The sequence below is a fragment of the Carassius auratus genome, unplaced genomic scaffold, assembly GCF_003368295.1.
Source record: "Carassius auratus strain Wakin unplaced genomic scaffold, ASM336829v1 scaf_tig00028956, whole genome shotgun sequence".
NCBI lineage: Eukaryota > Metazoa > Chordata > Actinopteri > Cypriniformes > Cyprinidae > Carassius > Carassius auratus.
The window spans coordinates 28,177-47,162 of record NW_020525728.1 but is presented as its reverse complement, the minus strand read 5'-3'; the positions used below and the strand labels follow the sequence as shown (position 1 = coordinate 47,162).

At 35.5% G+C, this 18,986-nt stretch overlaps 2 protein-coding genes across 3 annotated transcripts; both read left to right on the top strand.

Moving 5' to 3' along the window:
* Window positions 1–2,306: 2,306 nt before the first annotated feature.
* LOC113079669 (zinc finger matrin-type protein 1-like) lies at window positions 2,307–7,552 on the top strand. Its single transcript, XM_026251913.1, has 7 exons — window positions 2,307–2,534; window positions 4,130–4,236; window positions 4,336–4,425; window positions 4,499–4,631; window positions 4,738–4,983; window positions 5,614–5,704; window positions 6,432–7,552. Exons 1-7 carry the CDS (start codon window positions 2,405–2,407, stop codon window positions 7,384–7,386), a joined length of 1,752 nt encoding a protein of 583 aa, XP_026107698.1. The 5' UTR covers window positions 2,307–2,404; the 3' UTR covers window positions 7,387–7,552.
* Window positions 7,553–11,464: 3,912 nt separating this feature from the next.
* Window positions 11,465–15,226, top strand: LOC113079674 (uncharacterized). Of its 2 annotated transcripts, XM_026251927.1 has the most exons (7): window positions 11,470–11,634; window positions 12,782–13,132; window positions 13,714–13,800; window positions 13,883–13,969; window positions 14,288–14,321; window positions 14,641–14,693; window positions 14,796–15,226. In XM_026251927.1, exons 1-6 carry the CDS (start codon window positions 11,589–11,591, stop codon window positions 14,657–14,659), a joined length of 624 nt encoding a protein of 207 aa, XP_026107712.1. In that variant the 5' UTR covers window positions 11,470–11,588; the 3' UTR covers window positions 14,660–14,693; window positions 14,796–15,226. The 2 variants fall into 2 exon arrangements, with proteins under 2 accessions (XP_026107711.1, XP_026107712.1); XM_026251926.1 differs by lacking the exons at window positions 14,288–14,321; window positions 14,641–14,693; window positions 14,796–15,226 and having other exon boundaries at window positions 11,465–11,634; window positions 13,883–14,279.
* Window positions 15,227–18,986: the final 3,760 nt, after the last annotated feature.

The window sequence follows — 18,986 nt, the reverse complement described above, 5'->3', positions numbered from 1 at the left end:
GGGGTGGGGTGGGGGTATAAGAAGGATATGTGACATAACTGGGTATGTTTAGGGGTAAGCGGATAAACTCAGGTAACCTTTACTCTTAAGGTAAGTTACCCATAGCAACTTATTTTCTGAACATAACCTCCAAAGCAGATTCTGTTTCAGAGTTCGTTTCCTTCAGCGTTACCAGCGCATGCGTGATCTATTGAAGAGAATCCTGTGGGCATGGCAGATTGTACAATATACATAGTTATATAATATGCGATTTTAGACATATATTTATATCTTATTATTTCATTAAAGAAACCAGACTACAAAAGATATTTTTAGTTCTTTTTGGGATAAGATTTAATTTGCTGCTGTTGCTATTACTTGCACTAGACTGCTTAATCCATGTGACCGCTGTATGTTTCTTTTTTCAGACTCTGGCTGGCAGGTGGTATAGTGACGGTTGCTCTGTGGTCAAGAAGCTTTTTCTTTCTGTGACGATGGGGGAGAGTGAGGCATGCTTATTTTCACCTGTTGCTCCTGCTTGGACCTGGATTAAACACTGCCTGTCCAAACACTTCAGGCCTAAACACTCACTGGAGGAAGGTTCCCAAAGTGAGCACTGGTCATCTCACCTGTTTTGCACCAGAAAGAGTCTTGTGGTGGCCCTTCTGGTCTTTTTGGCCTTGGTTGTCATGAGCCTGCTTCTACTGCTGAACTATTATTGTATTATGGTCTGGCACCTGTGTCAACATGAACATGAGTCTGTTTTCCCAGTATTTCAAAACACTACGCCAGTGCTGGACTGGCAGGACTGAGATGTAACACATTTGATTGGTTTTGTTTTAATGTCTGGTGCACCCATCTGGGATGCATTTATGTTTTATGCTGCTGTGTGAGTGTGTTTTTTTGTTGTTGTTGTTGTTTTGATGAACAGAAATAACACTGACAATCTCCAGTGTGAGATTTTTCAGTAGATGTGTGATTTTAAAATTTTATTATTTACACGCTCAGGTTACTCAGTTGACCTTTTAGTTTTGTATTTATTCAAACGATTTCCTAGGTTAGTCATTACATATTCTTGAAAATTGTGCATATTTTAATTTGCAGAGTAACCGTATTTATCCATCTATTTAAAATAGTTGAACTTTATCTAGTGAAGCTTGAAATGTTGTTAAATACTTTTCATAAATGACAGGAATAATTATATTCAGAGCATGCTGTTTGTGTCAGCTATATTGAATAGAGGCAGGAGACATCGAATGAGGCAAAACTTTGTAAATAAAACTGGTCTCCATCACATTAGTCCTACAAGAATGACTCTAGATTGCTGCGCCAGTGGACACGCCTTTAGGAGTAACATTTTAAAAAGATAACAGAAGATTTTGGAATGTTTGGAACACTCCCTCATTCTACAAAAAGGTCATAATTTGTGCAGGACATACTGTGGTTCTACTTACAATCTATTGTAAAGCAATAGCTATTACAACAACACTACTACACCTATCTGTATTTCTAAATAGTCTTTATAACAATAAAATGTTTTAACAATTGGTATTTCTTATTATTCTAAAGAAACTCCTTAAGCAAATTCAAGCAAGCTGCAAATGTTTTGAGAATTTTATTATCATCATTTACTTTAGACTGTTAAAGAAATGGCTCCACAGTTACTAATTGAACAACCTGTATATTCACTAAAATTAAATTACATCAGATTAAACTGAATGCAAATTCATACACTTAGTGGCTTAAGTGTGCAAAAACTTTCTAGGGGCCAATGTAGGCTATGTTTTGGTTGTAAATATTTCATATAAATGGCTGCCCACTGCTCCGGGTGTGTGCTCACAGTGTGTGTGTTCACTGCTCTGTGTGTGTGCATTTTGGATGGGTTAAATGCAGAGCACAAATTCTGAGTATGGGTCACCATACTTGGCTGAATGTCACTTAACTGTTTTTTTTTTTTTTTTTTTTCATATATAGTTTAATTGTGTGGTCTGCCAGAATGATATATGCTGATTGCTTTTTTCATTAACCTCCAAATACCTCTATATCCAAAACCTCTATATGTTTAACAAATACATATTAAACTATAGGCATATTTTATTTAGGCCTATTGTTTAACATAAATTCTAAAGTTAGCTTACTGTTAAATCATTTTTTTATTAGAAACTGCTTACCGCTGTATTTATAATTTGCTTCATACAGTAACATTTATTTTAAGGTTTTTAAATAAACTAGATCAATAGCATAAAAACACCAGATGATGGCAGTAAGCATCTGCTTAATTCTGTGGCTGGCACGTAAAGAAATCTAATCATACTGCGCATGCGCATATCAACCTCCCTTGAATATTTTAACCATTGCCATGTTGAGCTCTTTGGCATTTTTAGCTTAATCAGCTACAGTTTTGATTTATTTCCAGGTATAAAAAATGTCCGAACTTCAAGCTAGTGTATCGTGTTCTCCGCAGTGTGCGGAAACAGACAAAATCAAAAATACAGACGATATCAATCCAGAAACAGTACAAAACACTAACACCAATATTTCTCAGGTTGAAGAAGGTGAGTCTTATCAGTTGAAACCCTTCAAAAACGTCAAAAATGCAGTCATGTGGAGATTATTTGCATCGAATGCTTGTGTTTGAGTTGTTTGAGATGGATCCATGGGTGGTAATAAAGCTTAGCAAGCCAACAAGCTAACGTTAGGCTAGGCTAAATATTAGTATCCATCATTCACCTTAAACAATCGCCACACAATCCCTTTTTAAAAATCTGGTGTGTTTTTAAGTCGATTGGCACCACACATCGGCTGAAAATACATGTTAAGACACAAAATGTGGTTTTAATTAATCATACTATCGTGTAAATCGATTATTCGCCGATTAAGCAACAATCTAGCCAAGTAACCATAGTGAATGCATTTTTATTAGCCTCATAATAATCCTCCGTTGCCATTGTTATGGAAAGTGACAGCTCGTTTGTGAAATTTCAGAACGTTTTAGTGCTCGAGTTGTTTATTTTTATTTCTTGAACTAATGTAATTTAAATAAATAAACTCGTTTCTCAATATATAGGGCTTAATGTACCTATTCTTTTAGACAGCAGTACAAAAAGTTGACCTTAATAAATGCAAATTTAGTTATGTTTTTATGCAATTTTAGGATCCACAACCTTGCAACATTTGTGTCTAGATTGTTTGAGCTGATAGTACAATGACACATTCAGGAACAAACAGCCTAACCAGTTGAAACTTTTTTATGCAAATAATAGACGTGGTATCCAAGTTTGACACTTTTCACAATAACATGAGCGTTGCTGTTTTATTTAAATATATGTGTACATTTCAGCATGACATTCATTAAAATAATGTATAATAATGCATTCAATTAAATAATGTAAAAGAATCCACAGCATGCACAAGTTGTCTCTATAGCTTTGCACAGCATCAAGAACATGTCATTTATTCGGCTAGTATTATTATAGATTTTCTTTTCTTTTTTAGTTTGAATCAATTTAAATTTTTTTATGGATGTTATGCCTAAATTCAGTTGTAACATATAAAACTATTGGTCTTTAAATGTAATTGTATGATTTTTATAACATATTTTTAATATCGGTCAATTATTAGTTACCAGGCATAAAATGAAAATAGTTGTCAATGTGTCCTTAAAACTGTTAAAATATTTTTTTTTTCTTTTAGTTTTTAGTTTTTTTTTTGTTATACTAGTCTTGCACCACAAAAACCTGGTACATTATCACTAGTATGCTTTGCTTACACACATTGGGCTTCATCCACGAAGAACACATTTCTCTGTAAATCACCTGTAAAACAATTTGTATGCAAATTGTCACTTTAAGTTCAGTCCAGTGATTTATAAGAGTGAAATATTGAACAAATTTATTTACTGCTTGATTATGCTACTAATATTTCTTAGAGATAAGAGAGTACAGTAGTGTCTGTTTCTTGTTGACTAGTGTTACTGAAAGCCTCACACAGTTCCAGAAATCTATTTTTTATCATAAATCATGCTCTGTGAAAATCTGAGCCAATGAGATCATGTTTATAAAAACCACATAAGCTTCCTTACACAATTTTTTTTTTAACAATATGCATTATTTTACATTATTTTTGCTTTTACTGTCTGATTATTCTGCAGGGTCTCAGAGCGACAGTGATCTTCTCAAAGGCCTGTTGACAGATAACTTCTGTCACATCTGTGAAGCAACCCTGCTTTATGAGTCCCAGAGAGTTTCTCATTATGAGGTTTGTGAGGTTGTTTTTCATGCAACTGTATCCGGTTTTTTCAGGCAACTTTAAAAGGTTGCACTCAGTCATGTTTGTAACGTTGGTTTCTATTGCCAGGGGAAAAAACATGCACAAAGAGTCAGAATGTACCTGCAGAACAAGAAAGCTAAAATAAATAAGCCAAGTCCAGATTGTGGAGGCGTTTTGGTATGTAACAGATCATACAGAATATGCATATTTTGCTTTTAAGTGTGTATCAGTTTTTCATGTTGTGTTACAGAGAGATCTGTGTGCACAGAAGTTCTGCGAGCTGTGCAACATGGTATTCAGCTCTCCAACTGTGGCAAAGTCACACTATGAGGGCAAAGTTCATGCCAAGAACATGAGAAAAACAATTCCTCCTCCACCTGAAGGTAAGTAAAATGAAATTGGAGCCTGTTAAATTTGAGACTTCACCATTGTGGGGTAAACCTGTCATAACTCTATTTTGTTAAATTCAACTTTCATTGCCCGTCCTAGAATCCACAACTCCTGGTGTCCTCCCATCAGAGGGTGCTGTGCAGAATCAGATCAGTCTGGAGCAGTACACTTCTGGCTCGGGCGATCAAGAGGTTGATCATAGTGACCCCAACAAGTATTGTACGCTGTGCAGCGCTTCCTTTAACAACCCTATGGTCGCACAGCAGCACTACATCGGCCGGAAGCATCAGCGGAACCAGACCCGGCAAGAGATGCTGGACCAGATGGGGGAACAGTCAGAACATGGTATACGCTGATATACATCAACATTGGCCAATTTATTAATATTAAAATTCATTCAGAAATTATTCAATAATATTTATGAAAACCTAATTAATTACCGAATTTTTCGGACTATAAGTCGCACCCAAGTATAAGTCGCATCAGTCCAAAAATACGTCATGATGAGGAAAAAAACATATATAAGTCCCACTGGACTATAAGTCGTATTTATTTAGAACCAAGAACCAAGAGAAAACATTACCGTCTACAGCTGCGAGAGGGCGCTCTATGTGTTCAGTGTAGACTACAGGAGCACTGAGCAGCATAGAGCGCCCTCTCGCGGCTGTAGATGGTAATGTTTTCTTTTGGTTCATGTCACATTAATTTTGATAAATAAGTCGCACCTGGCTATAAGTCGCAGGACCAGCCAAACTATGAAAAAAAGTGTGACTTATAGTCTGGAAAAAATTATATTTAAGTTGAATAATTATATAAAGTATATAAAATATACATGTTTTAGGATGTCGCATGTAATCCATTTATGTAAACAGAAGTATTGTTCTGCTCAGTGGTCGTTAACTGATATTTAAAGAATTTAACATTTGATATTTTCTAATCATTATTCCCCTCTATTTTTTTTTTTTTTTCACACAGCGAGCTCCCTGACTTGCCCGATTTGCTGTCTGACGCTCAGCTCAATAGAGATGTACCAAGCACACATGCAGGGAAACAAACACATTGTCAAGTGAGTGACATCGCTCTCATTGGTTATTTTATCTGATCCCTGTTTTTATTACAGCCATTAGGATTTGGGTCTTGTTTTAGGAGATCGAACTTAAGTTTACATTAGCATCAGGTTGATATATAGGCCAGGCTGCTTAGTCAGCAATTGTCTGACAGTTTTAGATTATCAAAAGTGGTGGCTGATACGTGTTGGCTTTTGAATATTTTAAAGTCAAAGGGAAATCAGAATGAATCTTGTTTACATTCTAAATATGCATTCATTAGCGAAATTCAACCATAGATTCTTCTTTTTAATATATATTTTTTCTATTTAGTCTTAAATATTCTCTCTGTGCAAATGAATTAATTAGATCAGAGAAATACATTTTGTGTCACATGGATACATTTCCTGTTGACTTTAGGTGGAATTTGAGTATCATTTAAATATTTATACATATTACAACTATTTCTGCATTTTATTTGCATACACTGTAAAAAAAATAAAGCTATAAATTAAAAGATGGGAGTATATTTGACAAAAAAAATACCTTTTTATTGTATTTTTTTATTTAATCTTGTTACCTGCAATTTCTTTGTAATTCTTTTGAGAAATTTACTAGCATAAAATAATTATTTTTGTTGGAAAACTCAAATTTGTCAATCCCTTCTTTACATGCAACTACTTTTATCTTAATCTGCTTGTTATTAGCCATCCAAATCAGTGAAATGGCATTCATCTTTGCCCTTAGGGAGAAGAAAGTCATGGAACTGTGCAAATCTCAGAAGAAAGTGTACGACTCCTTCCAGGATGAGCTGGCTGACTACATTCAGGTGCAGAAGGCCCGGGGACTAGATCCCAAAGCAGGACCGGGCACCATGGGACAAGCAAACAAGGATCTGGATGAGAGTGTGAAAGAAGGTCCACAGAACGCAGAAGAGATGCCTCATCCTGGCAAGCTGGTACCATGTTTCCCACCCCCTGGTTTCCCTCAACCTCACTGGCACCCACACTTCCAGTCTCAGGTCAATCAATTTGGCTTTGGCGTGAGAGGCGCTGTCCCACACTATCGGCCGGGGTATATGCCCCATATCCGTCCTCCTTTCACACCTGGTCACCTGTGTAAAAGAGGAAAGAGCCCTGAATCATTTAGCCCCTCCTCTTTTTCAGACTCCTCCTCCTACACTAGCAGCAGTAGTGACAGCAGCAGCAGTTACGACAGCAAAGAGAGGAAGAGAAAGAAGAGGAAGATGAAAATGCAAAGGAAGAGCAGAAGAGACCAGGAGGAAGAGTCGGATACAGAACCAAGTGAAAGGAAAAAGAGGCAGAAAGGAGACAGGAGAGGAAGTGCAGAAAGAGAAGATGAAAGAAAGAAATGGAAGGAGAGAAGAAAAAGAGAGAGGAGCTCAAGTGAAGACGAGGAAAGCAGAAGTAAAAGAAGGGCAAGCAAGAAAAGTAGGAGGCACGGGGATGGACAGCATGCAAAGAGACGAAAAGTAGAGGAACTGTTGGTCAAACAAGAGATTGAAGTGCACGAGGAACCACAGGGAAAGATGGAGGAGCACCTAGAGGTCAGGACAGAAACAAAAGATGGCAAACACAAACACAAAAAAGAAAGGAAAAAAGGAAAAGAGAAGACGACTCAAGAAGACAACAGGACAGAGGAGGAAAGGCTCTGGGATGAGACGATTCTTGGTGTTTCTTAGACTTTGTGTGTTTTTTTTTTTTTCTCTAATGATGGTATTGTTCTTATTAAACAGCATGGGACCTCAGAAAAGCGTTTTTCTGAAATCCTCTAGGCTCCTCTCACTATTTATGCATTCTGAAGAACTATGAAGGCCTAAATTCCTTATTAAAGATTCAGAAGTGAAACTTTTGTCATCATTTACTTATCATTTCAAACCCTTATGACTTCTACAGAACACAAAAGTAGATGTTTTCAAGAATGTTCATGCTGCTTTTTTGCAATCAAGTGAATGTGTACAGAAGCTGTCATTCTCCAAAAAAAAAGCAGAAGTCAATACACTATGCACCATATTTCAATTGTTTAGATTTTTGATGAGGTACAGATCAAAATAGATTCAAAATAATATCGCTGCCTGAAATGTGACATTTTCAGCCTTGCTGTGTCGTGAGCAGAAACATGACATGCAAGGAACTACATACAGAGTTGTTAAAAACAAAATTTTTGCCATTTTTATAGCTCGACAACATCCATTCACTTTCACAGCGTGGAAAAGAGCAACATGAACATTATGCTAAACCTCTCCTTTCGTGTTCCACAGAAGAAAGTCGTGCAGGTTTGGAATGACATGAGGGCGAGTAAATAATGTGAAAATGTTCGTTCTTCAAAAGTCTCAGGACTACAGACTTTAGGACGTCTCTAGAGCTGCACTTCACTCTTGTAGAAATCACTAACCATCCTAGCAATCACTAGCCATCCTCCATGTCCATATGGATGTGTCCTTCAACTTGCTTCATACTTTGATCAAATAAATCCCTCCTGCTGTTTATATCAGCATAGATTTAGTATTTATTTTTCAAAAAATCTCTTACACTTGAACCTTTCTTTATGACTCCAGTTTTAGTCTCAAGGGGGCGCTGATTGCCAGCATTTGCGCTTCATGTGGCACTGCTAGTAATGTCTTTCAGGCTAAGTCTCAATGTTCAAGAAAGACATGAAAACAGTAATGAGTTGTCCGAATAGTGGTCAGATCGGCATATTGTAAACACTTCCCTGAATCCGAGGAGCTCAGTCTGCAATCCATGTTTCTGATGCTTTTCTGTGTATGTGTGAAACAGAAATGTAATGCCAGGCTCAGTTTGGTGCAGCATATGCTGGAATATGTTTGTTTGCAGGTCTAACAGGTGCATGAGTTGAATGAGGGCACGACTGCTACTCTGTTGACCTCTTTCTTGCATAGAGCTGCATTTCCCTTTTTGATAGATATCATGCGTTCATCCGTTTATTTAATGATTCTGCTGCTAAACTGATTTTCAATGTCTCTATTAAGAAATCCTTAATTAACCTTTTGGAACACTTTCTGACTGCTCAGGGAACATACTGATTGTGGGAAGATGAATGTTTGATATGTTTTAGAGGAAATGTATGTTTGAAAATGCTTTAAATATTTGTTCTTAATCGGATACGCATGAAAAATGGGACGGTTGAACCAGAAATTACAAATTTGTAATTTACTAACCCTCATCTGTTCCAAACTCATTTGAGAGTAGGGATGTGGGCTGGTAAGCTCCAAAAAAAAAAAAAAAAAGCTTCATAAAATAGTTATGAACATTGTGTGTGTGTGTGTCATAAACAGACCAAAATTCATTATTCAGAGAAAATGCCTTTTGCTGTCTTCCTTTAGATGCAACGTGAGACTTGACATCAGTGAAAGTCACCAATTTCAAGACGGTTTCCAATATCGAGGCAGCCCGTCTGAAAATGATAATAATTGCATAATAGTTTTCGTTCTCATTTTAAAGATATGGATCTCTGGTGTTACCTTTCAATATATAAAACAGAGTAGCCCAGTGCATTGTTCAATATTTGTTCTCTTGTACTGGTTAAAATAATATATATTTTTTTATGTTTTTGAAAGAAATCTCATATCCTTACCAATGATGCACTTACAGTATTTAATCAAAATACTGTAAAAACCGTAATATTCTGAAATGTTATTTCAATTTAAAATAACTGTTTTAATATATTTAAAAGCGTTTATTCCTTTAAATTATTCTTTATTATTCTACATTTATTCCTGCGATGCAAAGATGTATGTTCAGCATCATTACTCCAGTCTTCAGTGTCACATGATCATTCTAATATGCTGATTTGCCTTATTCTAAGATTTAGAAGTAGTGTATGGTACATGGAACAACCTGGTGGCAGAATTTTCTTCAGAATCTCTTTAATTTGCATGCAGGATCGATTCTAATGTTTGTAATTCTACTAAACATGTTTTGATCTTCAAATGCACTTGTATTAAATTGTGGATCTGACACCTGTAGCTTCTCACACGGCTTTTGTACTTCAGAACTATATATGAACTTTTTTCCAAGTCTTTGTAACTGCGAAGTTGAAAGCCCTCCGTTGACACAAACTCGTCGACAGCCGCACTAAAGCGTTCTCTCGAGCCCCCTGAGATCTCCTGTTTTCAAAGAATCGTGTGGTTCGGCTCCCTGTGTGTTTTCCGTGCCCTCGACCCCCGAGGCGTGTGCATCTCCCACATCCTCTCCTCTTCACGACCCCTCCACGGGCCCGTGAGCCCCTCCAGCCCTCCTCGAGAGACGAGGGACAATGAACGCGATCTTTAACTCTTCAGCTCAAAACTCCCACACAAGCCCCTCGGAGCTTCAGGCTCCAGAGTCCCACACACTCAAAAACTTCATTAGTGCAGTTGATCTCGAATATGGAATGGAAAATAAGCACATTGGTTTTGAGTTGAGAAATGTTGGGCTTCTGGATAAAAAACAACAACTTGACTTTGTGGTGCATAAACGGGCCTACAGTTTTGTTCTTCTGGGTTGTTCGGTGTTGCTGTCATAATGCTATGGTGGAATTTTCAGTGCATATTAATGAACAAATCTTTATTCATTCATTATTACGAACAAAATGTTATTGTCCAGCCTAAAGGGTTTGGAATAAACTTATTGTGATCTGCTCTATAAATACATGATTTCAGTGTAAAGCGGTTTTAAGCAAAAAAAAAAAAAAAAAGTGTTTTTCCAAAATGCATGTTTAATCCAAGAGTTTTCCAAGTCAAAGTTTGAGTTTTTTTTTTTTTTTGACCTTTTATTTTCAGTTTTCTTCATCAGTAATTAAATTCAGAGAGGTTGTAACTTGTTTTCAGCTTTACTTTAACTTTTCTCGGCTGTAGGCAATTAAACTTAAGTCATGCATTTATACAGAAGATATCTGGGAGAGCCTTATGGCACACATTTTGGGGTCATAATGTGACATGAGATGTATTTTTGTTTTCCACAGTGCAATGATGCTGATTATATGCCACCATTGGTTAAGTTTTTCTTTTTTTCTATTTATTTGGGTATTGCTTAAGTGATTTTATCTGTATTTTCTTCATTAATCTGCATTGGCAGTGTGATTATTTGAATGTGAATAATGTCAGTGTTTTTATATTATGTGTTTGATTTGAGGCAGTGCCAGCTGTGGTGCTGTGCGGACAGATGCAGATGTTTCTCAGGTCACACACCTGCGTTTGGGTTAAAGATCATTTTAGGATAGACAGCAAATGGGTGTTTTGTTTTGTGACAAAGTCCTTTAATGTTTAATAACTATGAAAATAGTACAATGACCAGTGGATTTTTCTAGTGGAGTTCTAGCTATTGAAATTGATTGTCAGATGCTTTAGATCTCAATTGTGAGTTCAAAAATGCGTGCATTAAACTATGTCAGTTGTTGAACTTCAGCAACGTGTTGGTTAAAATATAAGTTAACGTCTTCAAAATGTCTATTAAATCAACTCTACTTTCTAAATATCACTCTAAAACTTATTTAAAAACCTAAAATGGATCTTAATTTATGCATTATTTAAATGCATTATCATTATTATATTAAAGCGCAAAATCAGCTACATGCTGAAATATTAATTTATACTTCAGTAGGTTTATTAAAATAATACCTTTCAATACTTTTGCATGTGCAATAGTCAATAGCTGCCATTTACTTGCTAACGAAACTTGAAATTTGTGTATTTCCGGAAAGTCTCCTGATTTTTCCTTAATCTTTTCTGTTTCCTCTGACTCATTCTCTGATAGGCTGTCAGTAATTGGTTCATTGGCCCCACACACTGCAGGCCCTCCTTTCTGTGTGACACATGAATAACTGAAAGGAAAACACAGACACTCAGTTGACAGCTCACACACACACAAACACACACACCCAAGGATGACCCTCTCTTGCATGTGCTTTTGTTTGTTCGTATGGATGGCAGGTAAGAACTTATCTTTGCATTATATTTTAAGTGCTGTCAAACTCTGAATGCCATCCAACCTGAAACTGAAGTACTACAGTGAAATATGAGCTCAGCAAATTGATGACTGTTGTTTGATCTTTTGTTTGAATAATGTCATAAATGTATGTGTCGTCCTGTGAAGATGGTATTTTTAAAGCATCTTTTAAAGTAATGTATTGTGATGGTATCGATGCTGCGCTGTAGGCCCAGAAACGTTTGGCATCCTTAGGCAATTACGAGATGTCTTGCATTATAAAACATAAAGAGTTGATGCAACTGTTTGTATATTTTGCTAAGACAACACTTAGACATTTAATAATATATAAAAGTTTCTAAAAAAGAAACAGAATATCTATCAAAGGTGTTTTATAATGAATTACAAGCCACACTCAGGTCTCTCACACTCAAGATTACGAATAACATATTGATCATTTGCATATAAATATATTTGAATGTAAAATAAATATGTATATGTATTCATATATATATTTCTCAAAAGGCTGACTATCCATATTTGTATTTAACTATTTTCGGTCTGGTCTGATTTTTTATTTATTTTTTGCTGGTTTTCCAGAATGATCTACTCGATCTGTCGAAGTCAGTGTTAAACTATTTTGGATTTCACACCAAACTGAATATTGTATTTTATGTGAATGATTTTTTCCCCCTTTCTCTGTCTTATGAACTATAATGTTTTTTTCTCATGTATGAATCTATGCCCACATAGTGTCACGGTGAAAATGGGTTTACTCCCAGGCACTGATAAGAGAGGAAAACTATTTTGCAAGAGGATATTGCCTACAGTCCTTTTGTCTATTCAGGTTCCATTCTTGCATAACAAGGAAATTACTGACTTACGTATGAGTATCTAGTTCTATATGGCCTTTTGTGAAAGGTACTCATTTTTTTTTAAGCCTGTCATCTTTTACTGTTGTACTCTCAGCATAGAAAAATAGCTGAAAAGTATCGGATTTAATTCTGTTTAGAGTATATCATTCCCCTTTAAATAGGTACCATTCAGACACCTAACAATTTAAGGAGCTAAACTATATAATTAAACGCAAAAATAAAAATGTGCATAATGTACAAAGCAGGACTTGTGACTTTTTCTTTGTTTCTCCTAAAGTGTCCTTGCTGCCCACCTTCCAAGCTACGTCGTCTGTTCTCTACGCCAAAATCAATGGCTCGGAAAATCTGTTGTGTGAATGTCCAGATCACTCCTGCCAGGAGGTTTTTTGGTACCGATACCTTGAGAGGACAAAGAGTCTTCAGTTCCTAGTCTATGTCAACAGCGCCGGCAGAGAGCTCCATGGAGATCCACTGATCGTCAATCGCTTCAAGGGCTCCGTTTCCTCTGGACAGAAGGTGGTCTACACCCTGCGTATAACAGGACTACAGGAGGATGAAATCGGCCTCTATTCCTGCATGTTTAAAATTAAGAATATTATGCCTGTTGGATATTACATAATGCCTGGAGGTATAGCAGAGCTCTCCATCTCCGTTTGGTCCCCTACTCTGTTTTTTATTTTTATTTTTCTTCTTTATAGTGTGTTAGCTTTGGTAAATGAATGAAGAATTTAGGATGAGCACAGTCAAGAAGACCAAAGTTATGAAACTGGGACACCTAATGTTGGTTTACAGAGTCACGATAGTAAAATCACACTTGCATTGAGCTTTCCATCCCTAAAGTGAGAGGATCTGGTGTGAAGTTGGAGATGTTTCCAAATAATAGAAGTTCCAAATAATATTCGGTGCCCCAGAACATCTCAAAATCTTGAAATAAATAACTAATCAGAGATGCGGTCAGTAGAGAGATTGAAATGGAAGAGAAGTGTTCAAAGATTCCGAGATGTTTGGCCTGAGAATCCCAGAGTTCTGTTAGTTTTAGCAGTCTTGACCTGTCTGCGATCTTCTAGTCTGGAAAGTTTATGTTAATTGACTTGGTTGTCAAGTTGCTGGACACACTGTGTGCAAATTTCAAATCACCATCAGATGTTTATAAATAAATCTATATGTATCTATGTTCTGTCTTGACGTTCTCTTTTCTTTGTTCTTCAGTGAAACCTCCAACAGTTCAGCCACCAACGGTTAAGACCACCAAACCTGTGAAGATCTGTCATTGCAAACCCTCCAATTCTCCTAAAGGTGCGGACTGAGCTGTGCTGTTAGATGATGCTGATTTGGTGCTGTTTGGTTTTTTATTGGTTTAATTGGTGTTGTGTTGCAGGCTGTGAACAGTTCGTGCTTTGGCCGGGCATTGGTGCTCTTCTGCTTTTGGCCATTACGCTTGCGGGCACACTTTACTACTTCAGTCGTGAGTGCACACACTCACACACAGAGCTCACACATGTCTTTGTAACATACTGGTACATCACAGTGGTCAATGAAAATGCTTCAAAACTTTCACCTTGTGACATGTTTACTCTCGCATGCACTGTTTCAGATGTTCAGAAGTCTATTGTCAGAGTATCAGAAGTACTACATCACAGTGCTAATAGTTAATTAACTGTATAAACTGTTTACGGTATGATAAAAGTGAAATTAATTTAAATAGGAATTCTGTGTAAAATTTCATATGCATGTCAAGTCTGCCTCATAAATGCTTTCTTTTTCAAACATATTGGGACCACAGGTCTACCTAAGAAGTGCCGACATCGATTTGCCAAGTGAGTCAAGAAATGTTTCAATCTCTTGCTGTATAATGGGATTTTCAGTTTTTTTATATTATTATTTTTATCAAATAATTAAATGTTATTTCTATGACTAAAATGTCTCTGAAATGATCTGTGGCTTTGTTTTTGTTACTGTTGGTGATTTATCATTTGCGAAACTGGCGCTCGCATCAAAGTCCTTTACATGGGTGTTTGAATTGGTTCTATTTCGACAGTTAGACTTCAAAGAAACTTTTATAAACACTTAAATCAGTCGTTAGCCTATTTCTGTCAGTATGATGAGCTTTAAGAGACTTTTTAATGCTCTCTATAGGACAAATCCATTGCGATGAGGTGGAAGAACACACTCTTCATGTCAAAACAAATGTAAGCATCTACATTTGGATAAAAACATGACTTACCTGTAAAAAGTTCAAAAACAATCTTTGTCTTAAATATAATAATTTTTTTTTTTTTCTTCATTTGCAGGCAGTGGTCTTTTTTCTCTCTAAATTGTGGAGCTGTAGAAGGAATACTGGAATTTTGCCATGGCTTCACTTATAACAAATGTGTTGGGTTTTAGAATGTAAAAGTTGTGTAAATTAAAATAATAGCTTAAATTTGGAGTTTTGTGTTTCATCTGACATTATTCAACCAACAGTCCACTTAATGATTTAGATTCATTGTCTAACTTGACTGAACTAAACCAGAGCTGAACAAACCACCAGGATCACCACAAAACTGAACCCTAAACTTGGACTAAACTTGGACTTCATCGAGCTTTAAGTTTTGTTCTTGCCAGCACAGCATGTTTAATATGCGCCTGAATGTACAGTTTACTAATGTTCTAATGTTTCTCGTATCCTGCCATGTTTTATGCTTTCATGTTATGCTCATCAAGTTTAAATTAAATGAGTGTATTATTGAGTGTATCTGTGAGTTATTTCTCTGACGGCACTTGTTTGTTTTGTAGGGGTTTTATGGTGTCCCCTGTCTTACATATCTGAGGGTGTGTTGGTTTATGTGTTTGGGTGTTATCAAGTTTCCTTCTCTGAAGGCGTGAGTTCCCATTATGAAACTGTATTTGATTGATACGGTCTCATCACAGCTGGAAATTTGAATTAGCTTGAAATATTTGTTATGTGTCAAGTCAGGGCAATAGACTACCTATATGCACAAGTTCATTGAGAATGTGGTGAACAACACCTGTGGTTACTCTGCTAGGACACCTGTGAGAATTTGAGAAGAAATGATTTAAAAACACCAGTAAAAAAACATGGTAAATGAACAAATCTTTTATTTTCTCAAATACAAGACAGATATGGATAAATGTGACATTTAAAACTAAAAGGATCTTATACAGGGACAAACAAAACAATCAAAAAATAAATAAAAGATCTGTCAAATAAAAAATGTGGGTATGAGAGCAACTGTGCTGCATGCCATTCAAGTTGAATGTGCAGCTGTTCTTCCTGATACTTTGAGGCAAATGAACAAACCTCTTCCTGTGCAAAAGACAGAACATTATCTCTCTCGCATCGCTCGTTCAACTTTGAGATCCTCGCACTACACTAAAACAAAACCACCACAGAGAAACCACAGACCTTGCCGCATGGGGAGCGTCACAGGCACAGACTCTTGACACAAAACCTCCATTACACTGTTTAGTTCAGTCTCTGTTCTAAAGCAACATTTTATCAAAATGTATTCAGTTTCCAGGACTTTCATAAAATAAAATAAAAACTAGATGCAATACAACAAAGGTCAAAGGAATTTTTTTTTTTAAAAAACATTAAAAGAGTACCCAGAAAAGCATGTAACAAATTATTATTAATAATAATTGTATTTCTTTATTGATTGTTGAAAATGACGTACATTTCCAATGTATCCACAGAGCAAACAGATTACATTAAATTCATATACAAACACTTAGAATTATTTAATTCAATATAAAAATAGAAAGTGCACAAAACTTGAAAATATTTCAGTTACATTTGGCAAATGAATAATACATCGCTACAACTGTGCACAGTTCTTTCAGCCTTCATAATTTAAAGCAAAGAATGGAAAGTCAGGTTAAACGAGCTGTAGAAATATATGTAATCTTAATAAAATAGATATCCTCAAATACTACAATAAATATATAAAACATATTTTCCTTGAGGACAAACTTTGTGTTTTGCTTATGACGTGCAATGTTCAGAAAAAAGAAACAAACTTCTTAATCTTCGTTGTATCTTACTGGCGTTCTCTCTGATCTTGTCTTTACCGGTGAGCATCTGCACAAAACTCTTGAAAGCATCAGACATGAGGTACAGACATTTACATTTGACAGAGTCTGATGCATTATCACCCATTCAGATTCAAAAACATTATCACTGTGTTCAACTGTGTCCAAAATGTACTATCTTTATTACCATGTTTAGTTGAGTTCGTCTATGCTCTGTGTCTAAAGAAGGTGGAATCCATTTTGAGTCACGAGACCAATACCTTCGACCATGACAGACTGAAAATTACAGTAAATAAATTATTAAATTAGTTACATACATAGAATCTAATATTTTCAGTTGATTATTAATATACATACAAAAATATTATTAATATAAATACAAGCTTTACATTTATAATACTTACATCTCTTTATATGTGTTTTTAGTAATAAACTAAGGTAACCGCAGATTGTATAATTTAATATTTTATAAATTGTACACACACATTGTAAAACACTGTGAAAAGTGATAGTAATTGTATTTTCTTGTAAAACTCAAAAAAATCCTTTGTTTTACAATTTCATAAATTTTTCTAAACATTATATATGTGTATACACACACACACGCGTACACACACACACACAGACACACACACACATTGCTATATCAAATGTATGTTTACAAGCTTGTATTATTATAGCTTTTTTGGAAACATTCTTGTGATTAAACAGAATCATCATCCTGTGCAGTAATAACGTAGTAAATTATAATCACACAGCTATTTGTAGCAATTCATTAATTGTAGGAAAAGAGAGAAATATGAAACAAGTCAGCACTGATAGACATATTTATGAGGGTGCTATAAAAAATCCTGTCATGGATGTATTTCTGTGAAGTGTTTAGAGTGCAAGTGGCATTCAGAAACTGGCAAATAAATGCTTTTGATTTTCTGTTTTTTATTACCTCTTATTACACCTGTACACCTCTCATTCGACTTCAAACACCACTGAAGTAAACACTGAAGTATCATGTTGATTCTGCATTGTCTAAACCTTATGAGAACTGAACTTAAAATAATTCAAATGGACCCCACGAAAAGCATGTCACTCATATTTCTAGTGCAACTCTACTTAGTTAGGGTTTTTAAGAAACATTAAAGAACCTGAAGGAAAAATAATGAATTCATTCAGAAAAAAACTATTATGAATTTAGCACATACAACACTGAGACCAAAATAAAAGTCTCAGCTGAACTATAAGTTTTAAAAACGTTACCAAGAAACCAATTCTACTTACATCAGGGTCTGATCTGTTGTGACTGTGCTTCAGTTTGATGGATACAGTGCTTGAATCACCTGAACTTTAGAGAATCCTAATGCTGCAGTGACTGAAAGTCTGTTATTACTGATCACTCTCTAAATCGAGCTCTCTGGAGTGGGCAGCTGTTTTACTTCATGTAATATTCCTCTGTTGTGGTGCGTGTGAGGATGAGTTGGCCCTCTTTCTCCAAGGAATCCCCAGGTAACCCCCATCCCCCTCACCTCCACCTCTGTCTGGACCCACAGCTCTGAGATCAGGTTCTTCTGGTGAGTCAGACAGGGATCCCCAGGTAAGAAATCAGTGGATGATGAGAAATTACCCAAACTGAGAAAGTGACTCAAAGCTACATGGGGGGCATGGAAACTGAGGGTGGACTGCCTGTTATAAACCATTTCTCCGTTTGACTGGAGGTCTTCCTGAACACCCACCCGTCAGATATGAAAAACAGAATCTCCCTTTAAAGATAGGTCAACTTTTTTAAAATGTTGTTTTTGATTAAAGGTGTGAAAAAGAATGTGTTATTTCTGTCTTCATTTTCAAGTATTCTAAAATCAGTTCATTAGGTCAGATGATCATGTTCTTATTTTTTTATTATAATGTACAAAAGTAAAAAAAAATTAACTTTTATTTAGTAAATTTGTATTTATTTATATAGAATATAAATATCTAGGAAACTTTGTAATATTGCAAACCGATATTGTACCTATGTAAACAACACCATCCTCAACAACAACAAAAATAAAATTGAAAATATTAATAAATACATTTTTTTATCATTTATTATAACAAAATTATTAGTTTTGTTGCAGTTTTATACTATTATAGTATTATTATTGTTATTATTATTATTAAATTATAAAATAATAATAGTTATTTGGTTAATAATAAGTTATGCTATTATTATTATTATTATTTAATAAAATAAGATATTATGTTATGTATTTTATAAAAAATAACAGCATTTTTATTTTATTTTATTTTATTTTATTTTATTTTAACAGAATCTGTATACCTGACAGGTTCGTCAACAGATTTGTTTTTGTTGCTTATGTCGTAAACTCATATTTCCACTGTGTTACTACATGACCTACGTGAATGTTACGTTAATTTCCACGCGACGTAAAGATAGGCTAAATGACGTCAGACAGCGT